General features: G+C 33.8%; 1 protein-coding gene and 1 pseudogene across 1 annotated transcript; one reads left to right on the top strand and one right to left on the bottom strand.

The window, feature by feature from the left end:
- Positions 1-5,326: 5,326 nt before the first annotated feature.
- LOC130808348 (uncharacterized) lies at positions 5,327-6,445 on the bottom strand. Its single transcript, XM_057673825.1, has 2 exons — positions 5,848-6,445; positions 5,327-5,682 (listed from the first exon to the last, which is right to left on the bottom strand). Exons 1-2 carry the CDS (start codon positions 6,443-6,445, stop codon positions 5,327-5,329), a joined length of 954 nt encoding a protein of 317 aa, XP_057529808.1.
- A 6,997-nt stretch (positions 6,446-13,442) lies between these two features.
- LOC130807344 (eukaryotic translation initiation factor 3 subunit E-like) lies at positions 13,443-17,891 on the top strand (annotated as a pseudogene).
- Positions 17,892-22,741: the final 4,850 nt, after the last annotated feature.

Raw genomic sequence — 22,741 nt, 5'->3', positions numbered from 1 at the left:
TGATGAATTAGTTAAAAAAGCCCTCAAATGGGTTTAGCTAATGTGTTGCGTCCCTGCGGTCATTGGATAGCACTATATTTCAGAAAATTACTTTGTTTTATCATATGAATCTTTTGTCTCCACTATAGGGGATCCCATTTCCGTACCAACTCAAGATATGCTTATTGGACTCTATATATAAACGAGTGGGAATCGTTAAGGCATTTGTGCAAATAAATAGAATCTAGGGACTCAAAAAACCTGTCAAAATGAAAAATGATAATAATTATAAGTATATGAAAGAACCCTTTTTTGTAATTGTTATGATGTAGTTGGAGCTTATCATCAAAAACGAAGCAATTTAGGATTCTGTTTTGAAATACTCGCCACATTACGGTAATCGACACTATTCATCGTTGAAACTTATTTTATATAGTGCGGCTAAAGTGTAAGAGAAAATATAGCCAGGTGAAATCTTGTTTGAATCGATTAATCGCATAGTTTCATAATATTAACTTTTTATAATTTTTAAATGTGTATAGTTTAATATATAAATGATCAAAATAATACATTGGATTACGTAAAAAGTCAAATGTAACAAGTATAGTGGAACAGAAGAAATAATAACTATTCCATTACGACGAAAATATATCAAATGTAATATTAGAAAGAACATTACATGTGCAACACCAAGTTAAGCTGCAATAATACCATTGAATGTAGCTAATGATGACCTGTTGTGCAAAACATAATCTACTAATATCAATTCTTCCCTCGAAAGCCCTCTTCAGCTGTCAGGGACTGGAGAAAGTATGCCTTTAACTATAAGAGCAAGAGCAGCAAACACTTATTTAAGACACTAACTTTCACAGTAGGTAATAAGTAGACGTATTAGTGCGCACCAAAAAAAAAGGATCAATGGCTAAAAGGGTTAAGTGATTTCAACTCGTTTTCAGGTATGGATAATGATTATTGCTATGAATTCTGTTCTTTTAAATTCATTTCTATTGATTGTGTAATTTTTTAGGGGGAAAATTTTAGGGTTTGATGTAGAGTAATTTTAATTGAGCTTGATTATGGTTGCTCTATTTACTAGGTAACTCTACTAATGTCATTGTAAATTCTTGATTGATTTTTTTAAAACTTAATTCTTTTGTTGAGTTAGGGTTAGATGTTTTGATTTGACTATTTAGAAATAAGGAATTAGGATAATGGTGAAATTATTGGATAATAGGGTTTGATTTTTGTGCAATTCAGAGAAGCATGTTGGGAGGTCTAATTCTTATTTAAATGAGAAAACTGGTGATACATACTGATTTGTAAATTCATAACAAATTAACGTAGTTCTTGAAAGATGATGGACCTTAGCTGTAACAAACTCAAAATTCTTAATCTTAATCTTCTGATTAATTATTCTGAATTTTCAATTCAAATTCCTAATCCTTTGGTTATCCATTTAAAACCATGCATATTTAATTCCTAAAGCTTTAAGTAGGGGCGGGTCTAGAGCGGGTCCGTTAAACCCGGACCCGAATCCTTTTATTTTTTATAGATCCAGACCCAGATCCGGACCCTAAGGGTCCATAATTTTCAAACCCAGACCTAGACCCTCCGGATCAGATGGGTCTTAAACAAAGTCTCTTTGATTGTTAAAATTGAACCTTTTGCGAGTTTTTTTGTATTTTTGTAAGCAACTTATTATCGTATTACAAACACTTGTTCGAGTCCATGAAATTCAAATACAAAATAATTACTAAAAAAAAATATTAAATTGTATAGGGTCCGAGTTCAGGTCTGAGAGGCGGATCTAGGGTCTGGGTGTGGGTCTGCACCTTGGGACCCGAACCCATAAAATATTTTCTGGATCTAGATCCGACCCGAATCCGATGGGTCTCAAAAAAAAATACCCAAACTCTTAAAAAGAGGCGGATCCAACAGGATCTTGGACCCATGACATAACTTTAAGCAATTTTGTAATTTCTTTCAATTAACTTGAAAATATTATTTTGTTTAAAAGTTTTTTTAGACGCACTAAAATATTATTTATTATTTTACAATACAAAAAGTAAAATTTTGATTATTATATTTATGGTTTTTTAAAATGTTACGTTTTTATTTTCCTTCCTTAAACTAACATTACTACATATTATTTTAACCTTATAACTTTGATTAATTATTTTATACCTAAAAATAAATCGTATTTTTATTATTAACTTAAGTATAGTTTTAAGAAAAATTTCTAAGTAAACTATCATATTTTCATGATCAAACTTACCCATTATTTTAAATTATATTCACTTGTACAAATTAGGATAAAAGTTTGATGAACCAAAATCTTTTCTCTTTAACTTATGATGTTCATTATTTACATAAGCTAACCTTGTTCTACACTCCAATCTAGGGATGATAATGGGTCTAGGACCCTGTTGGACTCGCCCCGGACCCGCTCCTTTTTAAGAGTCTTTTTTTTTTGAAAATTAGGAATGAATAACAAAGTACAAAGAAAGACATTGAACCGAGGACACCCAAACCCGCCGGCATAAAAAACCTCGGTAGGGAAAAAGCCATAGGAATAAAGGGCCACGGCAACAGGCCACCCGAAACAGCATAGGGGTGGGCTATGCATACAAGGATAAACCAGAGACTTCCAAAGGAAAGCAGGAAAAAGCCGCCAGACATCCCCTTGTACGTTTTAGCCACCTTACACACCAGAGTCTAGGGCCTATATTGCTTTACACCTTACACACCAGATATATACAAAAAAACACACACCACAGATATATTCTAAGCTATATCTATTCTATTTAACTTCAGGAGAGTTGTCGGCAAGTGATGTACTCAAAAGGATAGAAGCTATTAAGTTGAACAGAGTACCCTAGCATTTCCTTTGCCCAGATGCCAATCCTGATTTTCAGAGAGAGAACGAAATTATTCAGAATGGGGACCTTCCTTTCGAATTTGATGTGGTTTCGTTCATACTAGAGAGACCATATAACACACCCTAGGATGAGTCCCCAGATATCTCGGAATTTCCTGTTTTTCACCAGGCCAAACCATTGTGCGCTGAAGATTTGACATCGATTAGGGAGAGCAGCTACGATACCCCACCATTTGAGAATTTTCATCCAAGCGCCCCAGGCGAAGCTGCAAGTAAAAAGAATGTGAGAATTTGATTCTATATGTAGAGAACAGAAAGGGCATGCGGCATCCTGAGGGTTTATAACCCCTTTTTGTACAAGGAAGTCTCCAGTTTTCAGTTTTTCCTGGTTTGCGAGCCATACACACAGTTTTGCTCTAGGAGGGATACAATGTTGCCATATAGTGTTTGCTATAGGCTTGGATAGAGAGGGAGTAAGGGATTCATTGAGTTTCTTGTTGATGCATTTTGTAGGGTAGCACAAGGAACCAGAGTTTTTCCAGTATACCCTTTCTTCCTAATCTATTGTCGGCCCGTTCTATTCAATGATATGTTGGAGACTGCGCACTTCTTCCAATTCCCACTCATATAGGGTTCGACGCCATAGGAGATTCCAAATCCATGAACTATCATTCCATTCACCCATCTGACTTATATGAGAGTTTTTTTGTAAAGAGATTGTGAAGAGTCTTAGGAATAATTCTTTTAGGAGCCCTGCTTCACACCATCTGTCATGCCAAAAGCTAACCGAGTTCCCGTTTCCCACCCTTAGGATCATACCCTTCTACAATCGATCTGATTTTGACTGTGCCTGAGTCATTGTTCATCAAAGAAGACCATGTACCATCCCTGAGTTTTGAGAACGCATAGGAGGAGGCTTTACAACCGTTGATCTTATGCACCGATTGGATAATTTTCTTCCACAGAGTGTTGTCGGCCTTGGAGAAGCGCCACCACCATTTGAACAATAGGATCAGATTTTTGTGCATGATGTTTCCAATTCCTAGTCCTCCCATCTCTTTCGGAAGCTCTATATCTTGCCAAGCGACCGTCGGCCGGCATGTATTTCCACCGTTTGTTCCTCCCCAAAAAAATCTTCTCTGAAGTTTGACAATTCTGAGGGCAATTTTTGCGGCATCTTGAACATACTCATGAAGTAAACGGGGAGGTTGTTGAGCACACTCTTGACGAGGGTTAGTCTCCCAGCTCTAGATAATAGTTTTGCTTTCCATGATGCTAGTCTGTTTTCTATTCTTTTAAGCACTGGATCCCAAGCAGAACATCTACTCATGTGAGCCCCAAGGGGGAAGCCAACATAACTGAACGGGGGGCGTGAGTGGCGACAACCAACTCTTCCAGCGATGTCATTTGCCCAAGCATGATCTTTTGGATTCCAAGTTATGAAGGAAGATTTGCTGTAATTAAGACTCAAACCCGACATCAAAGCAAAGACTCTAAAATTCTGAAGTAATTAGTAATGCATGAGGAATTTTTTGGAGCGAAGATAAGGGTATCATCAGCAAATTGGAGTAGTTTCAGGTTTACCTTTGCTTTTCCAATGCTCACCGCCTCAATCAAGTTCAACTCATGTGCTTTATGCAGATGCTAACTAGTCCTTCACTAACCAGGATGAAGAGATACGGTGACAGGGGGTCCCCTTGCCTCAGCCCTTTTTCCATATTGAATGGTTTAAGAGGTGTGCCGTTTAGAATAATGGACATGGAGGCAGAGCACACACACTTCATAATCCATCCGATCCATTTCCGCCCGAAGCCAAGCTTTTCCATGACGAGTTCCAAAAATTCCCAGTTCACAGAGTCATATGCCTTTTGAAAATCGAGTTTGATCAAGGTTCCATGGATTTTCTTTTTCCTCAACCAACGCAGGGATTCATTTGCAATCAACACTCTATCCAGTATCTGTCTGTTCCCGATGAAAGCACTTTGTTATTCATCAATGAGAGGGGCAATGACCTCTTTGAGGCGGGAGGATATAATTTTGGCAATAATCTTGTAGATGGCACCCACCATACTGATTGGCTTAAACTCCTCAATGGATGTGGGGTTTTCCACCTTTGGTATCAATGTAACCTAGGTGATATTCAGATGTCGTATCGACTGGCCCCCAATGAAAAAGTCCATAACAGATGCGTAGATTTCTTCCCACATTTCCCTGATGAATTTGAAATTAAAGCCATCGAAACCCGGAGCTTTGTCAATCCCGCATGCCCAGACTGCTGCTTTTACTTCTTCTCTCGAAGGGGTTGATTCTAGGAAGATTGTTTGTGCTTCAGTGATTTTCGGGTGGTTTTCCATATTGAAGTCAAAATTTGGGACATGCTCTTGAGCAAATCTCTGGGCAAAATAATTTCTGGTTTCTTTTTTTAGATTTGCCACCCCTCGAATTGTCCTGCCGTTGATTTTTAACTGGCTAATCTCTTTCTTCTTTTTTTTTGTAAAGAGTGGCGGCAAGAAAGAATTTTGAATTGTGATCTTTTAGTTTGAAGCCGTATGATCGAGCTCTTTGTCTCCATATTCTTTCTCTTCTGATGAGCCACTGATGGAGGAAGCTATTGGCTGCATTCAGTCTGGCCTTTTCCATAGTATCTAGCATTCTGTTATCACTTTTTTGTTCAAGATCATGGATCACAACTTCAAAATCTGCAATTTTGTTATCCATACAGTCAAAATTTGCTGACCGCCAAGCTTTGAGGGGGGTTTTGAGTATCTTCAGTTTGTTGTGTAGGGGCACATTCGGGATGTTGCGCCATTCATTAATCAGGAAGCCTTTAAAGTTCGGATTCAAGAACCAGGCGTCGTAGCACCTGAAGGGTTTTTGACCCTAGTTTATGCAATCTTCCATTGATATGAGAAGAGGGTTATGATCGGAGAAGCTTCTATTCAGGCCCTGTAGCCTCAGATGTGGGAAGGATCTCAGCCATGTGTGACAACATAGAGCTTTATCCAGTCTGCTTTTTGATTCATTCCTTCTCCAGGTAAATTTCAGTCCATGTAAGGGTAAATCAAGTAGTCTCAAGTCTGTAATCCATTCCGAGAAATCATTCATGCTACGGTCGCATCTGTAAGATCCGGTTCTTTCCCCTGCGTGTAATGTGACATTGAAGTCACCAAGCATCAGGATTGGTTTGTTGATACTGACCACTCTCTGTTTAATCTCTTCAAACATAGCGCATCTTCCCATTCTATCATTATGCCCATAAATGACACCCACACGACATTCAAAATTATATGAGTTAATACACCCTTCAATAAGGATCCATCGACTTCCCATGTGTTTACTTGAGGCAATGAAAGTTTGTTTATCCCACACAGCGATCACTCCGCCCCCGTTCGTCTCAGAAGCATAAACTTCACAAAAATCATAGTCATCGTTACCCCACATCCTCTTCAACCTATTTTGCACAGATCTCTTGTGTTTAGTTTCCGCAAGACCCATGAAGGTAACTTTCTTTTTTTCGACTAAAGATCTAATAGGTACAATTTTCTCGCCTATACCTATACCACGAATATTCCAAAATAGGCAGTTCATTTAAAGTCAGGTAAGCACAGATACACCAACGAAACAGGGAAAATTTATGTGGTTTTCCCCTCCAAGATCATGATTCTCTTCGATTTTCTGAGCCCAGATACAACAGCACATTCATCCTTTTTTAAGAGTCTGGGTCTTATTTTTTGAAACCCATCTGATTGGGATCGAATATGAGTCTAAAAAATAATTGACGGGTCTGGGTCCGGGTCCTAATCCTTGGACCCGGACTCGGACCCTTATAATAATTAAATTAACTATTTGTTTTCTATCACCTTTCCATTTCCCCCTTTTTTTTTCTTTATATTTATATTTGTATATTTTTATAATTATTTTAGACCCATTATGGAGTAAGGACTCATTAAGGACCCTAAACCTATTAAATTCGGAGGGAATGGGTCTGGTCTGAAATTTTTGTACCCTTAGGGTTCGGGTCTAGGTCTGGATCTGGATTTGCAAAAATTAAAAAGGTCGGGGTTTTGGTCTGGCTAAACCCCTTTTACACCCGCCCCTTAACCATCCTTACAGTTTATTTTCTTATGTTAGAATTTTTATTAATATGTTTATATTAGCCTTCAAATTAGTTTATAAGGTAGTAAGTTATTTTATGAATGTATTTTACTAAGTATGATTATATTAAGAATATTGTTATTATACTTTATTTTGAGATTTAAGTTTATTCTTAAAGTTATAGAAAATTTCTATGTTATTGCGAAAAGTTTTTATTTTGTAAGTGGTTATGTTAATTATTTAAATTTAGGATTTAGTATGATAAATTAAATTAAGTCATTCTTTTTATGTGAAAAGGGCCCAAAATACTCATAGGCCATTCAACTACTATCATATAATAATAAAAATAAAAGAGTTTGATTTACTATTTTAAATTATTACAACCATTTTTGTGATAATAATAAGATAACAATTTAAAAAGATATTTTTGAGAAATTTTTATAAGTTATTAAATATTGAAGTAAAGTAACTTTTAACCACTATTTAGTACAAAATATTTTATTTGCTAACTATTTGACCAAAATTTATGTAAAATGATGTAAAAGTATTTTTAGTAAACTTGCCGCTTAAACCATGTGTGATATATTGACTTTGTGAAATTACAACTTTTACTTGTTTTATAATTAGAAATATTGACTTTTGTGAAAATTATAAGTTTGACTTGTTTTTCAAACTAGAAATATTGATTTTTTGTGAAATTATAAGTTTTATTTGTTTTACAACTAGAATGTTGATTTTTGCAAACCTAATAAGTTTACTTATTTTTCTAAACTTGAAATATTGATTTTTGGTGAACTTGTAGAATTTTGAAAAACTTATCCAAATGATGCAATTTTAACTTAAATTTTAATGAGAATATTTAATTTTTTTTGAAGAGAATAAAGTTTTATTTATTGTAAAGTTAAAAATGTTGATTTTGGGAACTTATTTAAAAAAAGAGATAGATTTTAGTAGCTACCTGTGGAAAATATTAATTTGGAGAGTATTGATAGAATATTAAGTTACTAGTGTGAATTTAGCGAGCTAATAAAAATAAAGTTATAAATAAAATTTAATGTGTAAAAATTTAAAATGAATGTATTAAGACATAAAGGTTAATTTTACGTTATGATTTAGAATTTTATTAAATAAAAGAGGTTATCACCTAAGTTGATCAAAGTTAAAGTCAATGTCAAATTGTAGTAATAAAATGTGATGTACTTGTGTGAATGAATATTGATTGAATGACCCTGATAGTAAGGTAATGTCGAACCATGGACCGACATGTAAAATCCCGGCGCCCGTGTTGGCTGGCACGTAAAATGCGGTGTAAGAAAGGAGGTTAGCTACCTATCTTGAAAAGCTCGAGCACAAATTGTATTGGAGTTGACGACTCCCACCACAGTTAGGGTTTAGGACTACGGTCCTCACCTAACCAAACCCTTACATATATAAGGTGTCGTATTGATGTGCTTATTGATCAGTGATAAACTTAATTAGTATTGATGCTATGATGCATGATACGGTTATGAGTATTAACCAAATGAACTTACTTAAGTGTTAAGATTACCGAATTGTATAAGTGGCAGTAACGTACTTCTGTCAGGATTGAGAATGGTATTTTAATGTAACAGAAAGAATATGGTAAAAGTATACAGTGATGTTAATTAATTATAAGTTCGTACTAAATTATTATTTTGTAAATGTAGCGTATAATTTTCATATTTTGAGCTGGATAGGAAGTTATGTTCGGCGTTAAGCTCTGACCGATTCAATCGGCTGTCATCCGTATCATGGATGGCAGTATTTTGCAGGATTTAGTTCAGGTTCCGATCCAGGCCGCATCAATTACTATTTATCGAGAATTGAGCTGCTTTTTGTATCTTTATTGATGACTTGATGATTATGTATTTTTTCATTTTTAGCAAACAATATTTCTTATCAGATGTAATATTTACTTTTGTTTTAAACAGTTTCAGTTTTTAAGATTTAAAGTTTTTAACTGTTTGGCATTTTGAGACTTCCGCAATATTCTTGTATTAAATATTATTATTAAATGTTAATTTATGTTTTTAGATTGTTGCTCCTGTTACAAAGGTTAGGTAACCATACTTACTAACTTTACCTTAGAGGAGGTCCCCTGGAGAACCCTTCTTCGGCCCTCGTTTGCTCACTTGTGCATGATAAAACTCAGGACATTCTAGATAGCAACTCAACACCTTCCTCATCAATTCATACTAATCGTGGACTTAAAAAGACACTCTCCTTTAACTCTATAGAGTGTGTCGATTGTTCAATTTCCAACTGAAACACAAATATATATTATCGTAATTAAACTTATGAATACGTGAATTTTTAAATGCAAAAATCAAATATTGATTTTCTAAAATAAATTATTTACCAAATACATCACTTATGCATCAATTAAGGAAAAAGTGTCAAAAAGTACCTAATAAAAAATAATTTTTCCAAAAAGTACCTAATAAAAAAAGTTTTGTCAAAAAATACCTAACAAAATTTTTTCTTTTCCAAAGAGTACAAATTAACGTTTTCCTTCAGTTGACCGTCAAATATAACGGTTGACTGGCGAAAATAAAAAATTATTCTTCCTCATCTTCAATTTCTTTTCCAATTCAACTTTCTCACTCTTCTTCCTCTACTTTTCACTCAAATCGAAGTTAAATTGGTAAAGAAATTAAAGATGAGGAAGAAGAATTTTTTATTTTGACCAATTAACCGTTATATTTAACGGTCAACTGAAGGAATTTACTTGGTACTCTTTAGAAAAGAAGAAATTTTGTTAGGTATTTTTTGATAAAAGTTTATTATTAGGTACTTTTTGGAAAAAAAATTATTAGGTACTTTTTGACACTTTTCCCTAAAACGGACACAGGGACACGTAAATGGTAATATAATAAATATATCAAATTGAAGATAATTTTACAATCTTTCATTTGATATATGTAAATAAACACTTTAAAAACATAAAACTCACAAAAAATGCAAATAAGTACCAAATAAACAACATGAGTGTTTAAAAATAGTCATACAAACCAAATCAATGAAAACCAAATAAATAGGTAAATTTAACTTTGATCATCACACATCATCCATATATGAGGTAACGGAACGCTCAATATGACAAATGAAAACTTTTTAAGGACAAAGATAATATATTTAAACTCTCTTTTTAAATGTAACACGCTGAGATTTTACAAAGTTATTATTTAATCTTTTAAATAACTTTTGGAGATTTTATAATTATATATTAAATTATTTAAATTAGTTTTAATAAATTTCTTTCATATAGGAATATAAATATTAACACTTTTATATTAAAAATAAATTGCAATTACTCAAATAAAGAGATTAGAATTATATGATTATAATCGTATTAAAAAAAATGTATGAACAAAGCAAATGTGAGTTGTTGTGAGAGAGTTAATCAAGAATATAGATAAATAAAATAACAAATGAGTTAGGGTTTTTTATGGGAGACCAAAACCCTTCCCTAACATCAGATTCACACGCCTCCTCTCCCTGTTCTTCTTTCTCTCTTCCTCTTCTCCCTGTGAAGCCACCCCTCCTTCACTCTAGCAGGCAACAGCCACGGTCGAGCCCCCACGAGCAGCCTGCATCCGCCAGCTACACCTCCTCCCCCACAGCCGGCAGCAGCCACCAACAGCAGGCAATGGCGGATCTACAATATAACCTTAGGTAGCAAATGCTACCCATGAATTTTGGAACACGGGGACCTTTGAGTAACTGAGGAGTTTATTTTCAGCTTTTTCAATTTTTTTTTAAATAACACACATGTCCCTTGCCGTGTCCCTTGCCGTGTCCATCGCGTGTCCTTGCCGTGTCCACGTGTCTGGAAAAATATTAAAAAATTGGACACTTCATTTGGCGTGTCGGACACGGATTTTCGCGTGTCCGTCGCGTGTCCGTGTCCGACACGTGTCGAACACGCGACACGTCAGTTGACTGCCGTGTCCGTGTTTCGCAGAACTCAACACCTTCCCCATCAATTCATACTAATCGTGGACTTTAAAAAGACACTCTCCTTTAACTCTATAGAGTGTGTCGATTGTTCAATTTCCAACTGAAACACAAATATATATTATCGTAATTAAATTTATGAATACGTGAATTTTTAAATGCAAAAATCAAATATTGATTTTCTAAAATAAATTATTTACCAAATACATCACTTATGCATCAATTAAGGAAAAAGTGTCAAAAAGTACCTAATAAAAAATAATTTTTCCAAAAAGTACCTAATAAAAAAAGTTTTGTCAAATATATCAAATAATTGTAGGTTATATAAAATTGCTATAATAAATTATATAAACATTTTACCTAATTTAATTCCAATTTAAAAAAATCAGATTCTAAATTAGGTAAATATTAGGCTCCCTAAGAATGACATTTGTTATTTTCCAGCATTTTTATTTGTATATTCCAATTTATAAAAATTAGATTCTAAATTAGGTAAATATAATCAATCAACTATCATCTACTAAAATAATTTCATTTGTCAAGGCTCCCTAAGAATGAAAATTTTCATTTTTCAACATTTTTATTAGTATACTAGTATAGAAACTCGTGCAAAGCATGAAGTTGTTTGTAGAAAAATATAGTATATAAATATAAATTTTAGAATTTATAGTGTTTTTAATGAAAAAATTCTAGCTGTGAATATAAGTATAAATTAAAGTTCTCATATTTTTTAAGACAAATCTGAGTAATCATCCAACAATGTTATCATAATGATTCTTATCATTCTCAAAATATTTTTTGATTATCATGTATCATTTGTTTCTTGATGTATAGAAATTAAAATATTAAAAAATAATCTTTATTAATTAGCAAATACTTCAACATAAAAATGAAAACATACATTCCCAGAAAATTTAAAATAATAAATCTAATTGTGATATACTATTCATATATTAATGAATAAGTTGATGTTCATTTTGATAAGAATTATTTAATGTGGCAAATCTCTATTGTGAATGACATGAAATTTTACAATCTCTTTATTGGATTGTATGATATGATTGTAATATATACCTGCGAAACACGGACACGGCTGGCAACTGACGTGTCGCGTGTCCGACACGTGTCGGACACGGACACGCGAAAATCCGTGTCCGACACGCCAAATGAAGTGTCCAATTTTTTAATGTTTTTTCGGACACGTGGACACGGCAAGGACACGCAACGGACACGGCAAGGACACGCAACGGACACGGCAAGGGACACGTGTCTTATTTAAAAAAAAAATAAAAAAAGCTGAAAATAAAGAAATAAACTCCTCACTTACTCAAAGCCCAAAGGTCACGCATTGTACTGGCCCACTGGAAATCTGGATTTCATTTCCCTCCCTCTCAAATCTCAATTCCCTCTCCAACTCCGTTAAGTTTGAATAAAATTTAAAATCTAGAAATTATAAGATTGAGATCTGTAATCTTGTGATCTAAATGGTATAATTTGAATTTCATTATAAGAAATATTCTAGAAGATAGTATTAAGAAAATTCAATAGTAATAAATTTTGGGGGGAAGATGAATAGAAAAGCAAAGAATGTTGGGACTTGAAAATGATGGAGAATTCACCGATAATGTTGACACAAGTATTAAGGGAAGAGTGAAAAAATAGAAATCGATTGTTTTTTAAAAAATAATGTGGAGTAGTAGTTGACTGGAATACACGGACACGTTTCTGAATTGGCGTGTTTTGTGTTGGACACGTGTCGGACACGGACACGCGACAGACACGCAAAAATCCGTGTCTGACACGCCAAATGAAGTGTCCAATATTTTAATATTTTTCCGAACACACGGACACCACAAGGACACGACAAGGGACACGCAAGCAGTCAAGGACAAGTTTTTTTAAAAAAAAATAAAAATAAAAAAATTGAAACCAAAATTGAAATTTTTTGATTTTGTTTAAGGTATTTTCACTCTTTATCCTAAATCCTAATATTAATCTTGTTCTAATCTTTAATCTTAGTGTTAATCTTAAATTCTTAATCTTGAAAAGTTTGTAATTTGAATTTTGAAAAATTGAAATGTTGTTCGTCATTTTTTTGTATATCCTCTTTGAATATTTGTTAATTGTTATTTGTTAATGTTAAATTGTTAATGTGTTATATGTTAATCTTGATTTTTAAATCTTAAATTTACCTATTTATTTTTATTTTTTTTTGATTTGGTTTGTACGACTATTTTTAAATATTCATGTTGTTTATTTGGTACTTATTTGCATTTTATGTGAGTTTTATGTTTTTAAAGTGTTTATTTACATATATCTAATGAAAGATTGTAAAATTATCTTTAATTTGATATATTTATTATATTACCATTTTCGTGTCCCCGTGTCCGCCATTTTTAAGTTGGCGTTTTCCCGTACCCGTGTCGTGTCCGTGTCTGTGTTAGTGTCCGTTTTAGTGCAACTTAGATATATACTACTCATATTTGTTTCTTAAATCAACGTTTTGCGACCGGGGAGACTTATCATCGAGTGCGAGTAAATAGTAAGGTAGAAAAAACCCTAGACATCAACAACAGCAGCATCCGCAAGCAGCAACAATGGCGAACTACGATTTAACGCCGAGAATATCGCCGCATCTCGATCGCCATCTCGTATTTCCTTTACTCGAATTTCTTCAAGAACGTCAATTTTACCCTGAGGAACAACTTCTCAAGGCTAAGATCGAGCTTCTTAACAATACTAACATGGTCGATTATGCCATGGACATCCACAAGAGCCTTTACCGCCTTGATGATGTTTCTCAAGGTTTTCTTTTGAATTTTTTTGATTTTAGAGTCTTTTTTAAATTATGTTTATTTTTGATTTAATCGGAAATGTTTTGGAGTGTAGATATGGTGGATAGGAGAGTTGAAATAGTTGCGAGGTTGAAGGCATTGGAAGAAGGTGCTGCTCCTTTGGTTGCTTTTCTTCAGAGTGAGGATAAAGTTCAGGAATTACGTGCTGATAAACAGTATAATCTTCAAATGCTTGATGAACGTTATCAGGTTTTCTTCCTTTTTCTCTTGTCATCGTAAAACATTTTTTGAGAATCAATATAGATTTTATCTTTGAACGTATAATTAATACTTCCTCTGAAACCTTTTAGCTGCAAGTCACCGGGGCACAAAATTGACTTAAAGAATAGAAAAAGTAGAAATAGTTTCAAAAACTTAATCAACAATCAGAGAAAAGCGCTAGGTTATCATGGTTTGATTCATTTCAAAAAATTATTTTCTTCCTAAAAAGTGACAGAACGAAGTATGTTTTAACTAACTTAGATGATATTTGTCGTTATTGTTTCATTCTTATTTGTTTTATTGTCAAATGAGACATTGTTTCTGTGAAGAGGATATATAAAATTTTCCCTGGAGACTTGGGTTTTGGAAAACACTATGAACAACAGCATTTTACTGGGAAGTATCCTCTTTGTATATTGTTTTCTGTTGGTCACTAGATTGTAATTTTGATGGGTTTAGATGGGGTGTAGCTCTAAGTAATGTGGCAGTGTGGACCTTCTATGGTCTTATTTGTATAACATGTTGCATTCTTTTGGCTTCTGTAATAATTAGTTTATAATCCTGTTTAATTATGTACATATGTGTTCTATTTATGTTGATGATTACTTTTTAAGATGAAGTGCAAGCAAAATATTGTTTTTGCTTCATATACCCTTCTATGTATCATACACCAATGGACGACTCTATTTCCTTTTAGAGATCTAGATGAGCATTAGTTCATGTCACTTGGGTTCCATTGCACCAAAGAACAAAATTAGAAGTACCTTTTTTTCTCTACTTCAATGAAACAAAGAAATGTAGAGCGAAAAGGTCTATAGACATTGTACCTCTTCCCCAAATGATATCTATTTATTCAACATTATGAAATGTCTTCAATACTCTTGATTGTAAAAGCCGACCTTATGCTGTCCGATAGCCTTTCAATGGGAACTCAGCACCAAAGAACAAAATCTGAAGTATCTTTTCTTTCTCTTCCAAGCATCATGCAATTGAATAGTGAAATGTAGAGACAAAAGGTCTTTAGACATTGTACCTCTTCCCAAATGATATCTTTATTCAATTTTATGAAATGTCTTCAATATCCTTGATTGTATAAGCCAACCTTATGCTCTCCGATGGCTTTTCAATGGGAACTTGGCCCAAAGTTTTTCTTTTCAATGAGGACTAAATTGTACTTGGTCTACAAGTGAATTATTTGTTGGGATACTCTCGAGAATCGTCATGCTCTTAATCATGGGATAATTTAATCCTAAATTCTTCCAAAATTGTCATTTAGTTCTATAAAAGTGAGTTACAATATATAGTGTACGAGCTTTTTTCCCCAGGATCTTTTTTACAAGGCAACAACATTTGAGAGAACTATGAAGTTGAAAATTACTTCTAGTTTTATTAATCTAGATGGAAGTTGCAAATTACATCTAGTTTTATAAGCACTTAATCTCGTTTCATGTATTCTTTTGTTCATATGCCCTTGTTCTCTTGAGCCGTATCCCAATGAACAAAATTTATTGCCCTGAGAGAACTAAGTAGGAACTTTTTGGCAGTTGAGCTCAGTTGGAAGGAAAGGAAAAAAAAATTGAAGGATCTTTTCTTCGAATTAGCAAATTTGTGTGGTTTTAGAGATAAAAACCATTAGACATCCATTGTAGCTCTTCCCTAAATCATATCTATTACTATGATACTATGAAGTATCTCAATGCCCTTGGTTTTGAGGACTGTGGTCTCCAAAGGCGGATTCAATGGGTTATCTGCCTTTAGTTTGCTTTTAAGTGATAACTTAATCTCACTCAACCTACAAGTGAGACCTTAGTTGGGGAACCTTTTAAGCTGTATTGTTCTTAATCTAGCTTAAATTTAGGGACATTTAACTATATTCTTCCTTACTGGCATCAATAATTAATATTCTTCTACTGATAATAGGTTGCAATGGTTGACCGTGAAAAACTTCCTCTTTAACTTTATTCTTTTTATTGAAGTTGCAAACTACTTGCAACACTTCCATATCTAGCTTTCACTTAATTCTTTCTCTTCCTAATGTGGAATTTATATGCCCTTGAATATCTTAATTGCCGTGAGAGTGCTAAGTGTGCCATAATTTATGACAATATGTCATTTGACTTGTCTAGTATTAATAGGAGGTAAGGAACCCTAAAGCGCTAGGAGTCCCAAAAATCTAGGCTCTAGGTGCCAGACGAAAGCCCTAGCCTTTGAGTATGAGGCAACCTTAATCTTAGAAAAATAAATTAAAAACACCCCAAAAAATTACAACAAAAAGTATAAAAAGGGAAATAAAGAAAAAGGAAGAAAAAAGAAATAAATCAGAAAAAGAATTGAACGTAAATAAAGAATAAGAAAAAGAAGAATAGAAAAAACATACACGGGCTTTCAACATGAAGATCAAATTATTGCATCGTTTATCCAATCAAGGCGTCCAACCCATCCCCTGCCAAGGTGCTAGTCTAAGGTGCTCCTAGGCGAGTTTTCTCAAACTTAGGAACTTGTGTGAAAGACCTACTTCCTATCTTTGTTTTTTTCTTTTCTCCCACATTAAGAAGGATTGATTCCGGTGGTTGAAGCCCAAAATAAATTTTGAGCTTTTTTTATTTGTGTCTTATTGTGGCTAAGCAACTATATAACATCTTTAGTGTGTAAAATATGGAAATCATTGTCGATTTAAGAAAAAGGAAGAAAAGAGAATTAAAGAAGAAAATGAAGTGAACGTAAATAAGGAAAAAGAAAAAGAATAGAGAAAATATACATGGGCTTTCAAGATGAAGATCAAAATATTTTCCTTAGGAAATTGCTTCGTTTATCCAATCAAGGCCTCTAACCCATCCCCTGCCAAGGTGCTAGTCTAAGGTGCTCCTATGCGAGTTTTCTCGAACTTAGGAACTTGTGTGAAAGACCTACTTCCTATCTTGGTTTTTGTCTTTTCTCCCACATTAGAAGGATTGATTCCGGTGGTTGAAGCCCAAAATAAATTTTGAACTTTTTTTAGTTGTGTCTTATTGTGGCTAAGCAACTATATAGCATCTTTATTGTGTAAAATATGTAAATCATAGTGGATCTTAAGTGAAAATTGAAACAAAGTTGTTCTTTGGTTGAGCCGTGAATTTTGGTCTGTCATCTCATGGCCTTTACTTGTGACAAAGGGATAAGGGATTGTCAAATTTGGTGTTGTTTATACAGTAATTTTAGTTTATTTATTTTTGGTTTCTTAAACCAATTGATTCTTATTTACCTTTGGTCCTTATGTAGGTAACTGGGAATATTCTTAGATTTCATTTTCGTTTGTATTCAGATAGGTCCAGAGCAGATTGAGGCATTGTATTAATATGCGAAATTCCAATTTGAATGTGGGAACTATTCTGGTGCAGCAGATTTTCTCCATCAGTACCGAGCTCTTTGCACAAACAGTGAACGGCGCCTCAGTGCCTTGTGGGGAAAACTTGCAGCTGAAATTTTAATGCAAAACTGAGACATTGCTCTTGAGGAACTCAACCGTTTGAAAGAGATAATCGATTCTAAGGCATGCTCCAATGCTCTTATAAGTTTTTCTTTTTTCTTTTTTATGTGTGGGGGGTGAAAATAATTGGTTTTTTTTTTTTTATTGTGTACATTTATGATGTTTATTTGTTGCAGGCTTTCACATCACCTTTGAATCAGGTGCAAAGTAGAATATGGCTGATGCATTGGAGCTTATTCATCTTCTTTAACCATGATAATGGCAGGACACAAATAATTGACCTTTTTAATCAGGATAAGTCTCTCATTTGTACTTATTTTATATCTAGTGTATTTCTGTTTCTTCCTTGGTATTCTGTGGGCTATTCTAGGTGGAATATTTTTCTTAAACATTCTTCTAAAACAGTGCACTCTTAGAGCGAGAAGTGGTTTTTTGCTCATTTTTTCCTTTCAAATGCAAGTCAATATAGTTATTTGTTGCTGTACACTGTAGTTATCTTGCAACTGCATTTTTGGCATGTGTTTCTGGCAACTATGACTTTGATGAGGCGCAAGAGAAGTTGAGGGAATGTGAAAGACGTAAGAGTCTTCATGCTGTTCGACTATGCTTTTTTTATCGGGCTGTTTAGTCTTTCCAAGCAAATTCATCACTTGGGGTGTTATTTGATCCTTTCTTCATTTCTGACTTAACAAAATTCATGAAGACTTATCAGAATTCATAAAGAAAAGAATAACATATAAGAAAAAGGCATATTATTTGTTAATACTCCCTCCTATTTACCTTAGCAGTTCCATTTGACTTTTCACGAATTTTAAAGAGATTTAAATTGGGACCCTAAGGGTAGGAAAGAGAGTGGTATTATGGGTTTTTAATGTAAAGGAGGAAATTTTGTATGAGTAATGGAGGGTATAATTGAAAATAGGATAAAGCTACTAAAGGTATAAAAGTCAAAAACCCATACCAAAAATAGAAATGAGACAATTAAGGTGACTTGACCATAAAAGTAAATGAAACACATAACCTGAATAGGAGGGAGTATAACACAACGGAAATGAATATAGTTCAAAGAAACATAATCGATGCACATAATGATGAAAATAATGATCTAAAAATGATGAAAAATTGGAAAGATGAAATCTCACAATTTTAATTCGAGATCTAGTGAATTGTAACTATTACTTTAACTATTACATTTATCAAGTGTGGATAACTGATTTATTTGGTGATTTTGATTTTTTAGGTGATTTAAAGAAATCAATTAAATTGCTCGAATTACTCCCTTCAATTCACTACTAATGTTCTATTTGCTTTATGCATTCTATTTAATGCACTTATTTAATCCTTAATATCTCTAATTATGCATAATTAAAAATTATAAAAAATTGATATGAATAATTCTTGCAATGAAACGAATAAAATAAGATCCTACTTGACTATGTTTTAACTTATAGATTAATAATAAAATACAAATGAAGATAAGAGATGAATAGTATCCAAAAAGCAAATGGGACGTTAGTGCTGAATTGGAGGGAGTATCATTTTGTCTTGAGTTAATCAATGGATCTTCGTTAATTACATTCAATACTAAGAAAAAGAGCAATACACAAAAGTATGATGAGCAACAATATTTATTGTAACACCCCGAGATTTTAATGACGTAATTATTTAATATTTTAATAGCTTTTAACGATTTTACAATTATATTAAATTATTTTTGAATTAGTTTTAATAAATTTCTTTCACATACGGATTTAAATGTTAACTTATATATATATATATATATATATATATATATATATATATATATATATATATATATATATATTAAAAATATAGTTACGATTTTTCAAATAAAGAGGTTCGAATCAAAATGGTTATTTTATTAAAATGTGTGAGCCCACGAAGGTGAGTCTCTTAGTTGGATCTTGCAAGAAAATGAATCGAGATAAAAATAAATAAATAAATAAACATAATAATAATAATAATAATAATAATAATAATAATAATAATAATAATAATAACAATAATAATAATAATAATAATAATAATAATAATAATAATAATAATAATAATAATAATAATAATAATAATAGCAATAACAAGTATAAAACCCGTGAAACCCTAAACGCTCAAGCTAGCAGTCACTCTTCCTTCTCATTCTCCTCCTTTTTTCTCTCTTCTCCTCTGCGCCGCCTCCTCCTTCCCCAAGTAGCTGCTGCCTCCTCACTTCCTCACCAACAAGCAGCTGCCGCTTACGTGACCACTAGGAAGCAGCCGTCCTCGCCTCTCCTCGCAAGCAGCAAGGGCTGCGTTTTCCCCTCCAAACAGCAGCGGCCAGCAACTAGGCCACCACCTTCTGTGCGCCTGCTGCAGCCATGACTGCCAGTTGCTCCTCCCCCTTCTGCCGTGAAGGCTGCCGCCACCAACAGCCACGGTCCAGCCACGTGGGTCCTTCAAAACCATCTAGTCTTTATTCCTTTTCTAATTCCCCTTTGTAAGACATCTCACCTACCTTTAATTGATTTTTCCTTCTTGTTTTAATTGGGATTTTTTTCAAGTTTATGAGTTTTATGATGATTTTGTATTATTTCTTTCTTTTATTATTGAATTTTGCTATGAGTAAGAGTTGGATTTATGAATTTAATATATATTTATGAATTAAGGTTTAAAGTATGAATGTAAATGAAAGTTGTACTACTTTTGTGTTAAAGGATGTTTTATAACTTTAATAAATTGGTATGAGATTTGAATATGTGATTATATTGTGAATGGTGATAAATGTAGAATAGATGGTTGAAGTTATTAGTCCCAAAAGTGGGTGTTAATTGTCACTTGTATTGTTAAAAAAATGATGGTGGTTATTGTTTATGTTATTGAGTATTATTGCTAGTTAATTATGTTACGATCGTGGCTATTAGAGTTAAATTTTATCGTTGTGGAAGTCGAAAGAAACTATTGTTATTATTGTTGCTAATTATTAGTGGAAGTGTTTCTTTTCGTGTTCTTTGCCATTGTGAGTAATTTTGTATGTTGTATTGAGTTATACGACAACTTGAGGTTATCTCTAATATCAACATTATTCAAGTTATTGGTATTAGTGTTGTTGTACAAGTGTTATTTGTTGATGACATGATATGATGATAGGGTTTTGTTACTCGAGTCCCATAGGTTTAAAGAAATGGTCTTAACGCACACTTTGTTGTTGTGAAAGCTTATTTGATCCTTGGTTTAGTGGTTGTAAAAGCTTATTCGATTTTTGATTTAATGTTACAATTTATGAACAAATATAGATTGAGTAATGTGAATTAGTTTAATATGCGTTATAATAAGTGGAAGTTACTTTGAATGGGTGGATGATAGCTTGTTGTGGATGCTAGATGCTCTTAAGTGGAGACAAGTAGGCTTATTAGTTCTGTTCCTAACTTGTATAGATTTCCAGTTTATAAGAGGAAAGTAGACCCTTAGTTGGGTGATTTTTGTAAGTTGTGGTCGTGCAGTGACGCTTGCAGGTACGTACACGCAGTAATTTATTATCATGTTTATCGTTACAAAGTATTATCAATATTTCATGATTATATACATCGTATTAGAATTATAGAGTGCCAGAAAGTAAACTATGCTAGCGTATAGTCATAATAGTGATATAGGCAAGTAGAATGAAAACATTAGGAGACTGTGAGAACAGATTTCTAAATAGTAGCGAACGCACCATGGTTGTGTGTGGTATCGAAGTGATTTCCTACTTATTGAGCCTTGATGTATGATTAGTTGGCGTGACTCAACTGGATTATGTCCGGTTGATTTAATAGTTCCCTAGGTGAGGTTCGATGGGACCACCGTAAGGGGGCTATGAGCATGCTTGGGTTACTGGGCGCCGGATGGCCGATACCGCCCCTTGACCGAGGTGATAGCATGCGGGCCTTGCAAACCCCAATATGGTGGCCTCTTCACTTGTTTAGTACCCCAGTGTGTTAGTTTTTCCTGAAGGTAGGACCCGAGAGGGTCAGCTGGAGTTATTTTTTTGGCAACAAACGCTTCCCATTCATTCTTCGATATATGACCCCATATTGCATAGGGCATCTTTGCAGGTGCTTGGTCTCCACCTTCGATTCCTGTTTTGACCTTTTTGGTCTTACGGGCACGTTTTTTGGTGGTCCAGCCAGTTACAAGCATGAATTGAAGTCTCTGAATGTTTCAGCAACAGCTGAAAGAAAAACATTCTTCTTCTTTTCATCATTCTCAATGTGAAGAAGATTCTACAAAAATAAAAATTATATATTTATTAGTGTCAATTAAATTAATTTTAAAATTAAACTTAATGAATAAAAATAGTAAAGTTGCTTACCACAATATCATCTCATAGAGTTCTTCAAACCCGCTGCACCTCATTCCATGCGTACAATATGAAAATCTTACGGATACATATGCCGATTTGTTTTCCATATTGCCTAAACATTTGCCACATGGTTGACCTAATGCATTGTATTCCAAGTGAATGGGTTATGTGACTTTGAGGCTTTTCGTAAGACCTCGTCTTTTTCTCTTCTTAGAACCAACGCTAGTAGTGGTAGTGGGAACATCCGTTGGTACTATTTCTATCTTTGAGGGATATGGTGGGGCGTTTTCAGCTATATTCTCGTGTCTAATGTATGGGTCGTTTTCCTAACTCATCCTCCACTCTCTTCATCATCTCATCAACACGAATTACATCCTCATCGACATTCTCTTCATCTATGTTATACCCATCAACATGATCTACTACATCCTCATTGACATCCTCAACAACACTTTTTTCTTTGTAAACTCTCTACTCACCATGCCAAACGCAAACATGATTTTAAGGCCTAAATCCACGTCGAAGTATGTGCTCCCTAATGATATCAACACTATCAACCTTTGATACATTGTCACACTTGACATATGGGCAATAAAAACCAACTCCGATCCCCCCATCCTAACTTGATGTCAAACGACAATACTATAAAATTCTAATATGCCATCAATAATTTCTGACGATTCAATGCTTCCATATATCCAAGCACGATATTTTTTCATCCTAAGTATGATTGATTAATCCAAAACAAAATTAATAATTAGTGTAAGCATGCAATTAAAAAAATAAAAATAAATAAGATATAAATGATTATTATCATAGTAGTGAATCGGACCCAAACATATGGCCATGTGACGAAACTACCTAGGGCGTCTGATAGTTTCTCAAAGCTCCATTCTGGCATTGGAACCGGGGGTGAGAAATCTTCAAACCCCTTCAGAATAGTTTCCACGGTC

This window comes from Amaranthus tricolor, chromosome 3, assembly GCF_026212465.1.
Source record: "Amaranthus tricolor cultivar Red isolate AtriRed21 chromosome 3, ASM2621246v1, whole genome shotgun sequence".
Lineage (NCBI taxonomy): Eukaryota > Viridiplantae > Streptophyta > Magnoliopsida > Caryophyllales > Amaranthaceae > Amaranthus > Amaranthus tricolor.
This window is presented reverse-complemented; position numbering and strand designations above follow the sequence as displayed.